This window comes from Homarus americanus, unplaced genomic scaffold (assembly GCF_018991925.1).
Source record: "Homarus americanus isolate GMGI-L3 unplaced genomic scaffold, GMGI_Hamer_2.0 scaffold19126, whole genome shotgun sequence".
NCBI lineage: Eukaryota > Metazoa > Arthropoda > Malacostraca > Decapoda > Nephropidae > Homarus > Homarus americanus.
The window spans coordinates 69,248-88,947 of NW_024715337.1; the positions used below are offsets into that span (position 1 = coordinate 69,248).

At 43.7% G+C, this 19,700-nt stretch overlaps 1 protein-coding gene across 3 annotated transcripts in view; it reads right to left on the bottom strand.

Annotated features, from left to right (window-relative positions):
- Window positions 1–19,700, bottom strand: part of LOC121857661 — an 82,914-nt gene that overhangs the window by 44,254 nt on the left and 18,960 nt on the right. For all 3 annotated transcript variants that reach the window (XM_042353741.1, XM_042353733.1, XM_042353725.1), the window contains 2 exons: window positions 12,832–13,034; window positions 11,487–11,708 (listed from right to left, as the gene is read on the bottom strand). In XM_042353741.1, the coding sequence (XP_042209675.1) occupies window positions 11,487–11,708; window positions 12,832–12,993 (384 nt within the window). In that variant the 5' untranslated portion in view covers window positions 12,994–13,034. The remainder of the gene's footprint in view (window positions 1–11,486; window positions 11,709–12,831; window positions 13,035–19,700) is intronic.

Below are 19,700 nucleotides of genomic sequence, written 5' to 3' on the forward strand. Positions count from 1 at the left end.
CCACACCTGGATTACGCAGTTCAGTTCTGGTCACCGTATTACAGAATGGATATAGAGTCCTTGGAAAGAATTTAGAGGAGAATAACAAGACTAATCCCGGTCATTAGGAACCTTGAGTATAGAGACAGGTTAAAGCATCTTAATTTGCACTCCCTTGAGAGACGTAGAGCGAGGGGCGACCTGATAGAGGTGTACAAGTGTAAGGCAGGGCTAAACAAAGGGGACATTACAAAGGTACTCAAATTATCCAACCAGGAGCGAACTCGTAACAATGGTTTTAAATTAGACAAATTTAGATTTAGGCGTCAAATAGGTAAACACTGGTTTGGAAACAGAGTAGTGGATGAATGGAACAAGTTACCAAATATCATCATTAACTCGAATACGCTGAATTGCTTCAAACATAGGTTGGATGCTCATATGAGCAATAGGGGTTGGGTGTAAACGGGACTGCCCAGTATGGGCCAATAGGCCCGCTGCAGTTTCCTCCATTCTTATGTTCTTATCACCTGTCCAGACACACCCAGATTAGTGACGACATCTTCCGGCTTGTCACCGCCAATATAAGAGGCCTGCAGGTCCTCCCACGCGGCATTAGCATTATTATTAGAACAGGGAAGGGCCGACAGCTCCTTCCCAGAGTCAGACAGGGAGAGACAGAACTCTGAAGACTACAGGAGTCACGCTCACCACTAGCCGAGGTCGGGAAAGAGACTTCCCTCCACAGCTTCGAGCCTCCAGCGAGCAGTCTCCTACAGGAGACAGAGTCCAGAAGCACCTGCAGACCTTCCCCAGCCTCCCTCAGGTCACACACGTGTGTCATTGTCAGAGCGATCCAAGGGTGTGTCGTGATCCCACTACCCTTTATACCTGGGGAGTGAAACCTACCACAAGTTATTAACAAATAAAGGAACAAATAGGGAACACGGCAATAATTATCCCCACCAAAAACCTACACAACTAAATGTACTTGAATAAGTAAGAACAGTTGAAATAAGTGAATCACAAAAGGGAAGATAATTAATTAATTCAATTTATGCTCTAAAGGGAGTAATGACTAGCAAACAAGAATTTAAGGGAATAAGTAATTGTATAATAAAATAAGAGTGATGCCGGAAGGGCGAAAATATACCGTAAGGAGTTAGACCAAACTAATATTACTTAACATAACTACTGTATATTATATAGACATACAATATATATATACAGCAATCACTACAAAATGATTATTTCCTACCAAACAGGAGATTACTTACCACCAGGATCCCTTCCTAGGCCTAACTAAACGTGTCACTAATACCTGATACCCCTAGGGCATTGCAGAAGACTGGACAAGGCACTAGACAAGGGTCAAGGCTAGAAAACGAATGGACAAGTCTACCCTATGCCATGGTTTTTCGCTACTGGGGAAGCGTGAGCACGCCGAGGAGCGCCTCTCATAGTACGTGATCCAGGACATTTGCTGGATATTGTATATAATTAATTAATACTACTCTTGAGTTGACTTAACAGAGTAAGACAATGATGCATATTAATAACATACATAAATATACAATTAACCTAAGTAACTAAGAACAATAATAATATAATAAGTACAATTAACACATTATTAATAGCTTGTGTGAAATGTAGGCGTGAACATATGCCTCACGCTATGCGAGTTCCCGAGCGCTCAGGCACGTGACAGGTGAGTTACTTACGGTGGGAAGTGTATCCATTTCATGTTTGTGTCCGAGAGTCATTGTCTAGTAACATGAATATAATGATCTATTAATGTGTCTGTGTCACTGAGTTGACTAATAAATAGCTGTACTTGAAAGTGGTGTTTAGAGTTCTCCCCTAAGCATATAATACATGTGAAATAAACTGATTGGCCATGCTACCAAATTTTCTTCACTTTATCTTATTACAACTATAAATACTTTACTACTATATCTACGTGAACACGTGTTATACAACTTACCATCAGAATCCACCTCGTCCACCTCAACACACCATCAAGACCCACCTCGTCCACCTCAACCCACCATCATCAGAACCCACCTCGTCCATGTCAACCCATCAACAGAACCCACCTTGTCCACCGCAGCCCACCATGAGAACCCACCTCAACCACTATCAGAACCCTCCTCGTCCAACTCAACCCACCTTCAGAACACACCTCGTCCACCTTAGCCCACCGTCAGGACCCACCTCGTCCAGCTCAGCCCAGCATCAGAACCCACAAAGTCTACCTCAATCCACCACTAGAACCCACCTCACCTACCTCAACCAACTATCAGAACCCATCTCGTTCGCCTCAACTCACCATCAGAACCCACCTTGTCCACCTCAACCCACCAACAGAACCCACCTCGTCCAACTCAACCCACTAACAGAGCCCATCTTGTCCACCTCAACCCACTGTCATAACCTACTTCGTCCACCTCAACCCACCATCGTGTAATAATTGTTTATCAGACCACAGTTTACAACCCAGAGAAGAACAACACATTTAACAGTAAGTAGATGCCCTCGTGGTAACCCACATAAGTTGACACACCATACAGTGACAACAAGACCTGACTCAGGAGAGCTGACGGCCACAAAGTACTTGAGTTTCTCTGCAATATGACCGTGTTAAAGAAACCACACCCAGTGTGTCACACCCGGGTGGTAACAATTAGGAAGCATTACCGACCGGCGATATGACCACTCACCTGGGCAAACACAGCTGTCCAGATCGAACCAGTTTAGTGTTCATTAGGAGAGGTCATCTGCCGGCTCTCCTCCAATATAAAAGCCCTGCAGCTCATTCCAGGATGATTAGTTTCACGTCACTATCAACAGAAGACGGAGTCACGTTCGTCACTAGTCGAGGTCGGGAGGGAAACTTCCCTCCCCAGCACAGCGTCTCCAGCTAGCAGAATCTCCCATAGGAGACATAGTCCAGCAGCATTCGCTGGGCCTCCCTCAGGTCACACGTGAGTCATTGTCAGTTATCCATAGGGTGAGTTACTGACTGTAGGTAGTGTATTCATTTCGTGTTTGTGTCCGAGAGTCAGTGCTTAGTAATGTAAATATAATATGCTATTAATGTAGGTTATGTATATAAGCTACTGTGCCAAGTAGCAACCCTGTACATAAGCTACTGTGCCGAGTAGCATTTATATATATTATCACGTGGCAACAACTGCACGTGTTATGTGGCAACATTGCCCCGAGGCTGCCATATGGCAAGGCAGCCCCAGTCTGACTGTGTGAGCCGTGCATGGCACATGCACGTCACCACTTGTATTTCTCTCATCCACAATAAACGGACTCAGTGTTACTCAGTGTTTCCTTAGCCATCACTGCATTCTTCAGGGCACACTAGTAACCTTCATGGCGCAGTGTCTAGGATCTGTGGACTTACAATGTGTGTGAACAATGCCGACAGTTACGTCTGCCGGTGATGCGCGTCGACTCAGTGTGTTGTGTTGTGTTGCGCTGTGTTTCGCCGCGATGTGCAGTGTTGCTCCGTCACAGTGCGTTTTAGTGACGGTGCCAGTGTTAGTGTCAGTGTATTAGTGTATGTCTAGAGCTGAGTTGAGCATTGGCCTGTCTTTTTTTGTGGTACCCACGGAGCACGCAGGTGCACACCCTTCTCGTGCGACATCCGGGGGACACTGACGGTCTTGCCGGACCATGCAGCTGTCCACGCTCCCTCCGCTCTCTCAGACACACACACGCACTCACTCACTCACGGACAGAACAGCGGACCATATGCGTGATTTTCGCGCTGTTTATGTCATATATATGTGGTTCGAGCTGTTGAGGCGCCACTTTATATATTAAACAGTGCAGTCCACGCACACACAAAGATGGGAGGTAAGAAGGGACAACGTCAAGATGGGAGACACGACGCCCCGCCACCTTCCCCTCCACCGGGCGCAGACTCTCATCCTCCACCTCCTGTGACGGACATTGCCACAATTCTGAGGTGGATGGACGACCGGGACGAGCGACGTAGAGAAATGGATTTTCAGAGGGAGGAGACACGAAGAGAGGAGGAAAAGTTGCGTTTTGAGGCACTATTGGCGACCCTGGCGCTAACCCACCCTCCCTCACTCGCAGGTAGCGCGCTTCAAGGCACCAGTACACTCCCTCCTCCACCACACCAGCGTCCTCCAGCTCCCAAGGCATCTGTTCAACCCCCACCCGCCCTCTCACCAGACGTCACGTTTCAGCTTTTTCGTGAGTGGAGGCGGCGTTGGACAGATTACTCCACGATGGTGGACCTTGACAGCATGCCTCCAAACAAACAGCTCATTCAACTGCGGATGTGTTTGTCGCTGGAGACCCAGAGAGTTTTGGAGCACACGTTGCACGTGCCTCCCGACTCTACCTCTTCAGTGACGGATGTGCTCGACCTTTTACAGGAGCATGTTAAGGGTCGGAACAACGAGGCTTTGCGTCGCCGTGCCTTTACCAGCTGCAAGCAGGCGGAGAACGAATCCTTTGACGACTTTTTTGTACATTTGAAGAGTTTGTCTGAGGAGATCGACGTCTGCAAGGCGCACAGCCGGGAATGTGAGGAAGCCTGGATCAAGCACGGGATCTTGACAGGTGTCAGGCACGAAGAGTTGATGCAGTGACTCATCCCCCTGGACGCTTCCTCCACACTCCAGGTGGTAGTGACTGAATGTCGGTCATACGAGGCCACTAAGTCCGCCACCTCTGCCTTATGGGCCCCACCTGCTGTGAGAGCTATCTCACAATACAAGAAGGATAAGAAGGCGGCCAACAACGCGAAGGCTGCCACACGTTCTTCCACGCCTCCGCCTAGTGCTTCCTGTGGCAGCTGTGGAAAGCAGCACAGCCCCAAGACTTGCCCAGCCGCCGACGCACTGTGTCGTGGATGTGACCGTAAGGGCCACTGGTCTAACACAGACAGGTGCCCTGCACGAGGCCACAAGTGTCAGGCCTGCGGTCGCTATGGACACTACGACAAGTGCTGCCGCCAACCCAAGCCCAAAAGCCCGAGACGAGGAGGACAGCAGCGCACTTCCCTCGGGGTGGTTCGCACACAGCCCCCTCCAGATGGCCCACGCAGCCCCAAGCAGCAGCGGAGTCACATCAGGAGGGTGGAATCGACCACACGCCCCAGGGCTACCCCTTCCCCTACTATCCGCGTCGCCGTCACACACGGTGATGTGTCGGGTCACATCGAGGTGATACCGGACACCGGCGCCGATACTACGGTGATTGGGTTGAAGCACCTCCAGAAACTGGGCCTCACCAAACGCGGCCTGGGACCACCGCCGCAGCTGCAGTACTACAATGCGGACGGTTCCCAGATGCCGGACGCTGTGGGCTCCTTTCAGGCAGAGATCACCTACGGCGACAGGTCGTGTTACGGATGGATCGACGTGCGGCCTACTCTCGCTACACCCTTGTTGTCGTGGGAGCACTGCAAGGAGTTAGGCGTGGTGCCCAGAGACTTTCCTGAGCAGATCCCAGCTGCTCGGTACACCGCCAGCAGGGTGCGTGAGTTAACGAGCGACGCGCCTGGCACTGCCACACAGAGCTGCCCAGAACCCGCGTCCACTCCCACCCACACAGGACGCTCCCCTGCCCAGATCCTGTATGGTCACCCTCTCCGCTCTTGCGTTCCTGCACACGCCAAGGCCTTTGCGAAGGAGTGGCAGACCAGAGCCAAGAGCTGCGACCGCCGCGCCGCTTCACGTTCCCAGGACGCCAAGGCTCGGTATGACGACCGTGCCCGCCCTCTTCAGCCACTGGATATTGGTGCTCTTGCCCGCGTCCAGGACCCGACGACGACACGTTGGGACAAGGTGGGCATAGTGATGGGCGTCGGCCGGTCGCGGGACTACAAGGTCAGGATGCCGAGTGGCCGTGTCTGGTGGAGGAACCGCCGCTTCCTCCGGCCAGTCCCACCCCCTGCTGCTGGCCCCCTGACCGAAGGCGAGTCACCTACACCTCACGAGGATCCGCCCCACAGTGCACCTCGACACTCGGAGCAACTTAGGACTAAGAAGTCCGCTCAAGACAAAGACTATGAGCGTGAGGGGGGAGGGAGATGTAGGTTATGTATATAAGCTACTGTGCCAAGTAGCAACCCTGTACATAAGCTACTGTGCCGAGTAGCATTTATATATATTATCACGTGGCAACACTGCACGTGTTATGTGGCAACATTGCCCCGATGCTGCCATATGGCAAGGCAGCCCCAGCCTGACTGTGTGAGCCGTGCATGGCACATGCACGTCACCACTTGTATTTCTCTCATCCACAATAAACGGACTCAGTGTTACTCAGTGTTTCCCTAGCCATCACTGCATTCTTCAGGGCACACTAGTAACCTTCAATTAATGCATCTGTGTCATTGAGTGAATAATAAATAACTGTACTTACAATTGGTGTTTAGAACGATTTCCCCTAAAAACGTATTTACAGTTCAATAACTAACCGGCCACGCTACCAAATTTCCTCACTTTGCATCCTACTATAAATATTCCACCCATATCTATATCTTCTATACGAGTTTTGACTTATTATAATGGTGGCAGTGTACTTAACATAAACCCACGCCCTCCTCACTTTATTATCTAGTAACCTATAGTTTCCTGTGTTACACTGGTAGCAGCATACTTAACGTAAACCCATGCCCTCCTCACTTTATTATCTAGTAACCTATAGTTTCCGGTGTTACACTGGTAGCAGCATACTTAACGTAAACCCACGCCCTCCTCACTTTATTATCTAGTAACATATAGTTCCCTTGTTATAGTGGAGGCAGCATAATTAACGTAAACCTACGCCCTCCCTCGCTTAGCCATTAAACTTGGCTCGTCTCCTCCTTCATTTAATTCAGTTCGAGTATTGTTTGTAGTACAGTGTGAAAAGTGTCCTAATGCGTCATCTTTACAGCTCAAGTAAATGTTTCTCATCGTGGTATGGGCCAATTGCAGGAACAGTCATGGGGTTTACGACGCCATTTACGATGACCTTCTTGCCCTGATCTTGTTTCAGTTATACCACCCTTTTAAAGCTCTGGAGAGATCTCGAAGTTTCGATATTTTGAGTACAGCACTAGCTAATAATTCCCACCAGGAAACTTGTTTCGAGACTCCTCCAAAGCTTCGAAAAGTGCAGAATTCCATGTGTTACAGGCGATATTGCAGAAAAAAGACCAGGACAAGAAGGTCATGGTAAATGGCGCCGTACACCCCATAACCGTTCTTGCAATTGGCCCTAAGTGCGAATTGTTACTAGCATAACACTCTCCCCAAAATATGCTCAGTGCTTAATATGATTTTTTAGTGTACCCCGCGATTTGTAACGTTCTTAGTATCCCTTGAGCATTTTAATTGTCGGTCAAGTGTTAAATGTACCCATTGTGTTTTAGTGATAGAAGATGTGTCTATACTAACTGTAAAACCTAACATGTCTTACAACCTACATCCTCCTCCCTGTCCCAATCCTCACCTCACCCTCCTTACCCTTCCATCCCCGCCTCACCCCACCCGACCCGTACTGTCCCGCCCCGCCCAGGCCAGTGTGACCTCATTAATCCCCAGCCTGTTTTGTCCCTTAAGTTATGCTTTGAATTGATGGTTAGTGTAACTTAATATTGCGATAATTGCAGAGCTTCACTCAGTGTATTTTTAGGCTAGTATGATTTATAGTGTACTCGTTGATACGCGTTGAGAAATAATATTCAGCGTAGTGAGCAGAGCTTCACTCCCCGACCCAGAGTAATGAGAACTTTGTCGCGATGGAACCCATAGTTGCCAAACATTGACGTAACGTAGAAAGTAGAATTTTTTTTTTATGGATGCACTTCCAACTAATCCATCATCCCTTTAGGATTGTCTTTCTCTGTCAAATGTCACACACAGTACCGCCCTATGGCCAGCCAGATGTTGGAGATAGCCAGCTCACTTGGGCATGACCTGACGTCGCATGTCCAAGCTGTCTGCAGTGATCGGCCAGGATGACGGTGCCTTAAGACACAGCAACAATTAAGAGGTGACGATGGACCAAGCATTGACTCCAACCACAGCACATACGAGCAGAGGCGAAGCAGGGTGATGAATGCAGCACCACACCCACCACACACCACTTCACTTCTTTCAAGTCCTCCCTTGGTCTAGGATTAAGGAGATTTTATATTTTTCTACTTTAGGAAGTTAAGACGTGTGGAATGCAGCACCACACATCAAACCCTGGCCAGCCGAACCAGGGAGGGGATTCCCACTGTGGGGGCGTGGGACAGGGGGCCAAGGATCCAGCCAATACTCGTGCACAGAGGGCGAAACCAGGTCGATGTATCCTGCCCCACACGTCGTCATGAGTGATGGCATCCCCAGTGTGACCGGCTACACCCAGCCGGATTGGCGGAAAATTATGTTGCATAGAAGAAAATCAGATGGAACAGAAAAACTCATCTGGAATATGAAAATGATGCTCTACACGTAGAGGAAACGCAGATGGAACAGAAAAACTCATCTGGAAAATAAAAATGATGCTCTACAGAAGAAACTCAGATGGGACTAGAAAAACCCATCTGGAATATGATAGAAACTGATGAAAAAGAAAAGATATATAATAAACCAGGAGGAAGTGAAAAGAAGTGAGGAGGTGTGGAGACACGACCTACAAGGTGCGGTATTGAAGAAAGAAAAAACATACAATCTGAAGAGAAGACAAAAGACGTGCTGTGCTGACATCAGAAGAAAGTCGACGATGAAGAGGTGGATCATCGGAAGGACCAACCCACTACCGCTGCTGTGCCGCCAGTTCCATGATGCCATCTGGTGGAGGACGTGAGCCATGCTGGGCCACACTACTGTATTGCTGTTGTTTATGTATAATAAAAAGAGAACACCCTAACATGTGAAAGAAAGTGCATTTTTTTTGTATTTTGAAGTATTCCATTCTCTGATTTCTGATAACATTTACTACAGAGAATGTTTAGGTTTTTTTATTTAAGAAAGATTAGTCACTTTTTCTATGAAATCATTTGATCAATGTTTTGTACTACCTAATGCAATGTTGTAGCCATATTACTGATTGGGCTAATCATTATTTTGACATGGGCTGGAAAGGCAATGTAACACCTGTTATTATTTGTAGAATGTGATTTGCAAGTTTGTCTCGGATACTATGTTATATATGTAGGATCTTTAGCTCAGTTGAGCTCATACTATGATCACTTACTATGATGTGTTTTTTCTCCTGGCATAGAAGTTTTGGTTTTGGCGGGCGGTATAATAAATTTTGTCAGATCAAACCAAACCAGTAGAAAAACATACATACCAGTATCTATGAGATTATTGTTTGTAAATGTGAGATTGTATTATCGCCTGAGGGGCTATTTTAGATACTGCACATGATATTACTGTCTATATGTGTCATAAGTTCTCTGGTATGGAAGTTTTGGTCTTGGCAGGAGGTGTAATAACTGTTTATCAGACCATAGCTTACAGCCCAGAGAAGAACAACATATATAACAGTAAGTAGATGCCCTCGTGGTAACCTACATAAGTTGACACACCCTACAGTGACAACAAGACCTGACCCAAGAGAGCTGACGGCCACAAAGTACTTGAGTTAACCGTGCGATATGACCGTGTTAAAGAAACCACACCCAGCCAAGACACACCCGGGTGGTAATAATTAGGAAGCATTACCGACCAGCGACATGACCACGCACCTGGTGCAAACACAGCTGTCCAGATCTAACCAGCTCAGTGTTAATTAGGAGAGGTCATCTGCCGGCTCTCCTCCAATATAAAAGCCCTGCAGCTCATTCCAGGAGGATTATTTTCACGTCACTATCGACAGAAGACGGAGTCACGCTCGTCACTAGTCGAGGTCGGGAGGGAAACTTCCCTCCCCAGCACCGCGTCTCCAGCTAGCAGAGTCTCCCATAGGAGACATAGTCCAGCAGTACCCGCTGGGCTTCCCTCAGGTCACACTTGAGTCATTGTCAGAGCTATCCATAGGGTGAGTTACTTACGGTGGGAAGTGTATTCATTTCATGTTTGTGTCCGAGAGTAAGTGTCTAGTAACGTAAATATAATGTTCTAGTAAGTTCGATATAATGTGCTATTAATACGTCTGTGACATTGGGTGAATAATAAATAGCTGTACTTAGAATTGGTGTTTAGAAAAATTTCCCCTAAGAATGCTACCACACTTCCTCACTTTACATCCTACAACTATAAATATTCTACCTATATCTTCTATAATAGCTTTGACTCATTATAATCGGGACCCACCTCACTCACTTCAACTTCTTATTAGGACGCACCTCGTCCATCTCAACCCACCAACAGAACCCACCATCATAACCCATTTCGTCCACCACACCACCAGGAGCCACCTCATCCAACTCAACCCACTAACAGAACCCACCTCGTCCACCTCAACCCACTAACAGAACCCACCTCGTCCACCTCAACCCACTAACAGAACCCACCTCGTCCACCTCAATCCACCATCAGACCCCACTTTATCCACCTCAACTATAATGATTGTCTATCAGACCAAAGCGTCCAACCCCAAAAAACAACAACATATATAATAATAATAACTAGTAGAGCAGGTGTACATCCACTTAATTCGACCCACCCTACAGTAATGAAACAAACTAAAGATCTGACCCAACAAGGGTTAAGAGAGGGCAAAGGGTTCTCGCCTTCGTGTTGATGACCTGTTCAGTGTTCATCCAATAAACGCTGCCCTCCAGTAGTGCCAGGAACAGGCCTACAATAAAAAGGACATACTACCATACACTACCATTAACTAAGCTCATTATGAAGGAGAGACAGAATCCAGCCACACTGTAGTTGGAGTCACACGCAGGACGAAGTCCCGGGTTGGGAGGAAGAACATTCTCCCAAGCAGTACCGGGCCCTGCAATTAGAGTCCTCAGCTGCTGAGCCTCCCACAGGTTACACGTATTCATTGTCAGACCGACCCCTAGGGTGAATTACCTTTAATTGGGAAGTGTATCCATGTCAGGTTTATGTCTAGGTTTCATTATCTGGTAACGACAATACTATAATCTGTAACTGTGACACATGTTCAATCAGTAACTAATAAATAACTGTACTTAGATTTTTTTGTTTAGAAGATACCCCCTAAGATATATTTAATACTAAATAACTATTGTGCCATGCTACCAACCTTCCTCAATTTACATACTCTCCTACTATAACTCTCACTGTGCAGTGTCTCCATAATGGTTCCAATGGTAGCCATTAAAATGGTGTCAGAGGGATCCCTTATAATGATGCCAAAAGCAGTCATTACACAACCCATCATCAAGACCTACTTCGTCCACCTCAACCCACTATCAGAACCCACCTCGTCCACCTCAACCCACTATCAGAACCCACCTCGTCCACCTCAACCCACCATCAGAACCCACTTTGTCCATCTCAACCCACCATCAGTATCTTCCGCTTCCCCTTCAAAACAATATGAGGGCCCACCTTGTCACCATCAATGGGGTAGTACGGTTGGTCTTGGTGCCAGGGGGTTCGTTTTTCTGTGCCGGGTTCCTTATTGAGCACGTGCTCGTGGTAGAAGACGACACTGGACGATTTCATGAAGGCAGCGGCGATGGAGGCAGCCGGGGAGTCATACACGTAGTCGCGGAACTCATGTATCCACGGCCAGTTGCAGAAGTCGTTGAAGTAAGCCCCCTTTCCCTGCTGTATTGACGGGAGGCAAAGATTTTATTTGACAGTCCCATTTTTACATAAATTTTTATGACGTTTCTCAGTTGACACAAACTGATACTGCTTTGAAGGAATGGATGCATTTGATTTCACATTTGTGTTTAAATATTCATTTATTACGTAAAATCACACAATCTGAAGAAAACAATTTCTTATTTTATCATTATAAACATATTCATTAAGTACATGAAATGAAAAACCCATGAAGATTGAATTACTTCTCTGGTAATGGCTAATTTACTCAATAATATTGTTATTTATTCATTGCTATTCATTAATGTATGATATCGTACAAATCATAAGTTCCAAACATCCAATTAAAAAACTTTTATGTTTGAGTTTAAAAAAAAGATTAGCTTTACTTAATTCTTACTTTTGGCTAGCAAATAAGACAAATACATCTGCCACAATTTCTTAAGTACAGCGGATACCTATTTTATTTTCCTATGACATAGGGTCTCGGGGTATTAGTTCATTGTTAACCGTTTCTTGTGATGTAGCTTAAGTGATGCATGTAACTGTGTCCCCACATCCATCGCAGGTCCTGGTGCATGAGATCCATCCACTGCAGGTCATGGTGCATGAGAATCATCCATCGCAGGTCCTAGTGCATGAGAATCATCCATCGCAGGTCCTGGTGCATAAGATCCATCCACCACAGGTCCTGGTGCATGAGATCCATCCACCGCAGGTCCTGGTGCATGAGATCCATCCACCGCAGGTCCTGGTGCATGAGATCCATCCACTACAGGTCCTGGTGCATGAGAATCATCCATCGCAGGTCCTGGAGCATGAGAATCATCCATCGCAGGTCCTAGTGCATGAGATCCTTCCACTGCAGGTCCTGGTGCATGAAAATCATCCATCGCAGGTCCTGGCGCATGAAATCCATCCACCGCGGGTCCTGGTGCATGAGAACCATCCACCGCAAGTCCTGATGCATGAAAACCATCCACCAGAGTTTCTGGTGCACAAGAACCATCCACCTCAGATCCTGGTGCATAAGAACCATCCACCACAGGTCCTGGTGCATGAGAACAGCAACTGAAGACCATTCTCCACATGATATGCCCTAATGCGAGAGGGTTTAACCTACCATAAGACACTGGCTGTATTGTGAGGGCTTTTGAAGGTTCTTGGCGATGCCCTGACGAACTTTTTCCACCCAGTCTTGGTGGAAAGCCTTCTTCACCAACACCGCTCCGTCCCTCTGGTACTGCTCCACCAGGGCCTCCTTCACCTTTACTTCTATCACCATCTTCCTTCTCACTTATGTCTTCTTCTAGAAGTGAAGTAGTCCTGTAAACACAAATGTGAAGGATATTTAATTAGGCTATAGACTGTTACCTCCTACTTCATGGTCTCATCCACCATGTCCTCCTCCTCCTCCTTCTCCTCCTACTCCTCCACATTTTTTACTTCCTCCTCTTTTACCTCCTCCTTCTCCACCACCTCCTCCTCCTTTATTTCCTCCATCTCCACCGGGACCAGCATCAGGATTTACTCCACTTCCCCACTACAAGATGTAAGTATAGTAAGCGTATCCATGTTCTTTGATATTCAGCATCTAAGTGGATGATATATTTACTCTTTAATATATTCCTCTAAAGTCTAAATTGTTAGCTAGTCGGCCACTGATTCTTAAATCGCAAATATGACACAAGGGGCTCAAGGAAAAGTGACCATAACAATCAGCCATGGACGTCAGTGTCACGGGTCAGGTTAATTCCTTATGTCTATTGTTATAATCAAATCAGAGATTGAGTTTGTCAGGAAAAAGTGAACTGGGCGTTACACACGCTCTAACAACTCTACTTACCGGAAACCACAAACCACAGCCAAGGAATTCTTCCTGGAGAGAGCCTTTATAGGTTTTGGAGATTTTGAGTTTGACAGAATCTTTTCAGGAGATTAATGACTTTCTAAAATTGACAACTTACACTAACTAAACTACAAACATCAGATTCTCTGATGTTTGGGCATCAAAATAATCTAACTTCAGTAGCACTTGGAAACTCATGGCTATCCCCAAAGACGATATAAGGATATGCCACTCGTACTGACAGAGTTGACACTCACTTACTTGACAAGTTTTACCAACAATAAAGACAGTTGAAGCTTTCAATATCATTCACAATGGTGAGTTAGGTCTGTTTTTCATACCAACAAACGTATGTAACGTTAATTTTAGAAATATCCATTTTTTAACACATTTGCACAAACTACAACAGTGTTTATATTTTCGTTTTCGCTCTTCACCCGTGGGTTAGTCCTGAAAAATTACCGCTTAGGTAAAGGTTAGGTTAGGTTAAGTTGTAATGACCACAGTCGTACACGTCAGTTAACGTTGTAACGGGCCGAGTTTTCTCTTTTCAATAATTTACCATCCAGCTACTGTTTTCTGTTAGTATTCTATTTACTCATATACTTATTTGTTCTGTGTAGCATTCCTCCAATGAGTACCCTGTTTACTCTACTTATTCTCCTTCCTTTCTTTACATATATATTTATTCTTATATGTTCTTACTTATATTCTTATATGTTCTTTACCTCTATATACCTTATAATCTCATATATTCTTATATAAGTAACTCTTATGCTTCTCTACTTATGTTTTCCAAGTCAAGGTTCTTTCTTTTTATTTCCTTTCATATAGATTGTATTCTCAGTTTCAATGTTCTTACCTTTCTGAAGTATACTTTGTTTTATGTCTTTCTTATACATGGGTTAGTCTGGGAAACCATGTTATTCTTTGTATAACACTTTTTATACTTACAAGGGGTAGCTGCCACCACCCAGACTTTTCATTATATAACAGAACTCATGGAAGGGTTTTGGGTAGTGTAGTAGATGTATAGGCACGTGAGTAAGTATTATTTTCTGGGAACCAATGTTTAGAAGGAGTAGAGTGGTGATACTCAGATTACTAACTCAATATTTATTAATACAGTGAGTGGAGAAGATGCATCTTAGATTCACTCAGGCTAAACAGAACCGAAATTAACTTATTAAGTCATCAAACACTTCAAGAACTTATTACCTCATTAAACACCTCCAAATATTCATTACTTTATTGGATACTGTTGTAGTATTTCTGTGACAAGTAAGATTTAGAAATGCTTACACACTGTCGATAACCCTGGACCCGCAGGTCTTACTTTAACAAGGAACAAATTACCTTCTCAATTCGTGGTTAGAACATCATACTCTCAGGTTATTCTTTCATGGGTACTACAGATGACTACATAACACACTGGGCAATTCCACAATTAGTAACATACCATAATTCTTATCACTTCACAAGGAACCACCTGGTACCTTGAACTCTCATTCAGGGGTTCAATACTTAACCCGGGATTCTATATTTCTGCTAGTTATCCCTCCAAACATGGGCGGATACAGCTCCATGCAATAGATGAAGTACAATCTCCAGGTGGAGTCAGCGGGCACAGTTGTTTACAGCGACCGCCAAGCTGAAGGCTCGCTCGCTAGGTGCACTCAGGGAGGTTGACTCGTTACACACTGGCAGAGTGGTGAGGGCGCTTCCCGGGGAATCGTGTCCTGGGATTCTAAATGCGCCCCCTTAGAGACAGTCTTCAAGAACCATGGGGCCCATAGGTAGTTATCGACCCTCAGGAGAGTGGCTGTAGACGTGGAAGAAGAGTCACGAATGCGTAATATTTAACTTCACTATACAAAACATACGTCTGGCACCGGTTCAGACGATAGCTAGAGCTCTACTTTACTTGACTTAATTGGCACTGAAGGTACTATGTTGAAACATGAACACGGATATTCGCAAAAATGACTAAGTTAAACTGAGTTAATATGGCGGCGTGGAACACACGTGAACATACCTGTAGACGTGGAAGAAGAGTCACGAATGCGTGATTCTTCCTCGTGTAAAGGTATTTACGTGCACCCGCTGGGCAGCTTGGGCCTCCATATTCATGCTAGAAAGGTCGATCTTACCAACAACATACCTTCTCTACCATTTTGGATCACCGTATACTTAATTGTGAACTCCGGTGTTCCGGATCAGGGTAATTTCCTATGTCTATTCATATAATCTAATCAGAGGTTGAGCTTGCCAGGAAAAGGTGGAATATACATGTTGATAACATCAATTCTGCAAGCTCAGGCCTGCTGCGAACAAGGAGCTATTCATAGGGAGACGTTAGATCTTGGAGATTATACCAGTTGACAGAATAGTTCAGGAAATTAATGACTTTCTTAAATAGATAACTGACACTAATTAAACTATAAACATCAGATTCTCTGATGTCGGGGCGACAAAATGATCTAACTTCAGGCGCGATCAGAAACTCATGGATATTCCCAGGAACGAAACCGATGGGTATCGTTTGTCCTGGCAGACTCAACACTCACTTACTTGACACGTCTTACCAACAATAAGGACAGTTGAAGCGTTCAACACCACTCACAATGGATCTTGAATGTTTCAACTGTAAACCGACATATCTAAGCTGACTCTAAACCAGGGTGTTCTCTCTCACATTCAAATTCATTTTATAGAGAGGTTGGTTTCAGTAAGTCAGAGAAAATGGGATAACAGGGGACTGAGGCATCTTGAAGTGATGAGAAAACGGACTCCTCAGATGGAGGACTCAAACTAAAAGCAGAGGTACATGTTTTGTGGGCTATTGAGCGTAATATGAATCATTTGATTTTGGCGTTAACTGACGTGTACGACCGTGGTCGTTACAACGTAAAATCAGACGATTCATATTACGCTCAATAGCCCACAAAACATGTAGCTATGCTTTCTTTATTGAGTCCCCCGTCTGAGAAGTCCGTTTTCTCATCGCTTCAGGACGCCTGAGTCCTCCATTTTCTCTCAATTTTAGAGTGCACCTGAGACTTCGTTATTCCTTAGTATAATGACAGAATTTGAAATTGCAACTGCGGTTGCATATGTTGAGGCAACTTAGATATGTCTGATTACAGTTGGAACATTCAAGATCCATTGTGAGTGATATTGAAAGCTTCAACTGTCTTTATTGTTGGTAAAACTTGTCAAGTAAGTGAGTGTCAAGTCTGTCAGTACGAGTGGCATATCCTTATATCGTCTTTGGGGATAGCCATGAGTTTCCAAGTGCTACTGAAGTTAGATTATTTTGATGCCCAAACATCAGAGAATCTGATGTTTGTAGTTTAGTTAGTGTCAGTTGTCAATTTTAGAAAGTCATTAATCTCCTGAAAAGATTCTGTCAAACTCAAAATCTCCACAACCTATAAAGGCTCTCTCCAGGAAGAATTCCTTGGCTGTGGTTTGTGGTTTCCGGTAAGTAGAGTTGTTAGCGCGTGTGTAACGCCCATTTCACTTTTTCCTGACAAACTCAATCTCTGATTTGATTATGACAATAGACATAAGGAATTAAGCTGATCCGTGACACTGACGTCCATGGCTGATTGTACAGTGACCAAGTTGAATAGCATTTGTGTTGTTGGTGAGATTAGCCTTTCTGGTATGTATGCGTAGGCCGGAACTGCCCCAGGCTCACATATATACGAATGCACAAGGAAGAATCACACGTTAGTGACTCTTCCTCAACGCATCTCCAGGTTTGTGAACGATCGTTTCCTGCCGCCATGTTAAGTCAATTTAACTTAGTCGATTTTGTGAAAATCAGTGTTCATGTTTTAACATAGTGAAATAATCATGTGCCAAGTAATTCGAGTAAAGTAAGTATATTCTGTATTGCTGTCAGACGTATAGTTATGAGTATTTGATATTTGAGTTAGACATTAGCTCGCTAGTGACTTCCTCAACGCATCTCCAGGCACTGTCTTTGTTGGTACCACTACCGAGGTTCGGTAGCCGCCTATGAGCAAGATGGTTCTTGAAGGATGTCTTTAATATGGCGAGATAAGAATTCAAGGACAAGATTACCCAGGGAACGCCGTGCGGAGACACCTCACAGAGTTTACCCCCGGGTGCTAGCAAGGAGCGAGCTTCGGCTGTCTGTGGCGTAAACAACTCCCGACACTAGTGGACTCAGTCTTTCCCATTCCATTGACCTTGCTTATATGTATTGAGCAGTATTGGTATCTATGATTGCGGATAATTAGCAGGAATATAGTTATCCCAGGTTGAATATTAAACCCATGAACGTTGGTGTTACTAGTGGTAACGTTGTTATTGGAGTCGAGTCCACCAACCAGGTGTACTGCCACTGAGTCTAGTGAAAGTGCCATGTTGTTCATTCCGAACTAACATGATATGTTTAATAATATCTTATTTTGGATCTTGTCGAGTGTGTTATATAATCATCTGTATTGACAATGAAATAATATAATGAGTGCGTAATGTTGTAATAAAAAAAATTAAGATCTTTTTTGCTATGTGTAAAGTAAGACCTCAGTGGTCCAGTCTTGTCTGAGTGAACTTAATTAACATCTTGTTCACTCCATATGTTAATAAATATTAAATTAGTAAACTAGGAGTATCACCGCTCTACCCCTTCTACAAATTGGTTCTCAGAAAATAACTATTATAACTCACGTGCCTAGAAGCTCGCTAGCACGCTACCTAACATATGTTATATGTTATATTCTAATAAAAGTCTGGGTGGTGGCAGGCTACCGTTGTAAGTAGAATAAGTGTTATAATAAGAATGTCATGGTTTCCCAGACTAATCCATGGTTTAGAATACAACTAAAACGGGATATAATTGAGAGAAAGTAAGGACATGAAATTCAGAAAATACAATAATACATATGAAAGAAGAAATGAAATAAAGAAAAGAATATTGACTTAGAAACTATAAGCAAAAAATATAAGGTAGATACTTACATAGAAAGAGACTCAAAGTAGAAGAATATAAGTATAGGAAAGAAGAATAATAGAATAAATTTGAAGTAAGGAAACAAACCCTTACAAGGTTAGGTTAGGTTAGATTAGATTTTGTTAGGTTAGGTAAAGATCAGGTTAAGTAAAGTTAAGTTAGGTTAGGTTATATTTTGCGGCATAAATAAAACATGATTACGAATTGTATTAAACCAAAAATCTATGAAAAAATATTTTTTATACGAAAAAATTTGATGTCTCTGTAAAGCAATTTTATCTCTCTCTCATATATATATATATATATATATATATATATATATATATATATATATATATATATATATATATATATATATATATATATATATATATATATATATATATATATATACATATATATATATATATATATATATATATATATATATATATATATATATATATATATATATATATATATATATATACAGTATATATATATATATATATATATATATATATATATATATATATATATATATATATATATATATATATATATATATATATATATATATATATATATATATATATATATATATATATATATATATTAGGGTGGTCCTTATTTTGGGGCAAAAAACAAAATTTGCCATTTTTTTGTCACAGACCCTGGCAAAAGTTTCCATTTGGGGTAGAAACATTGCCTGTAAAATATTTTTTAAATATCTTAATAATTAGAGGTTGCTCAAGTCAAATGAAATTTAACAATATTATGCCTATGCTTAATGTTCATAACACATCATTTCCTAGCCCCAAGCCTGGCCCCCCCCCCCCACTTAGTCTAAGTGGGTATTAGCTGCTCAAGGCAGGGGTGGCATGAGGACCAGTCTCACTCTTTGTCGCCCAGTGAGGTCTGCTTGAGGGCATTAGGGAATGATTTCCTGTGGTCAGCAACTGCCTGCAGTAGATACTGCAGTTGCTGTTCGTCCTTGGTGATACGGCCTGAGAAATCTTGGACTAAAGCTACTCCTCTTTCTGCATGATCATTGATCACAGACATAGCTTGTACACTGGCTTTTGCATTTTGGAAGCCAGGATCATCTTTCCACTGTTCTACTGGGAAGGCCAGGAAATCTGTATTCAAGTTGAGCTTTTTGAAAAATGACTGTGTT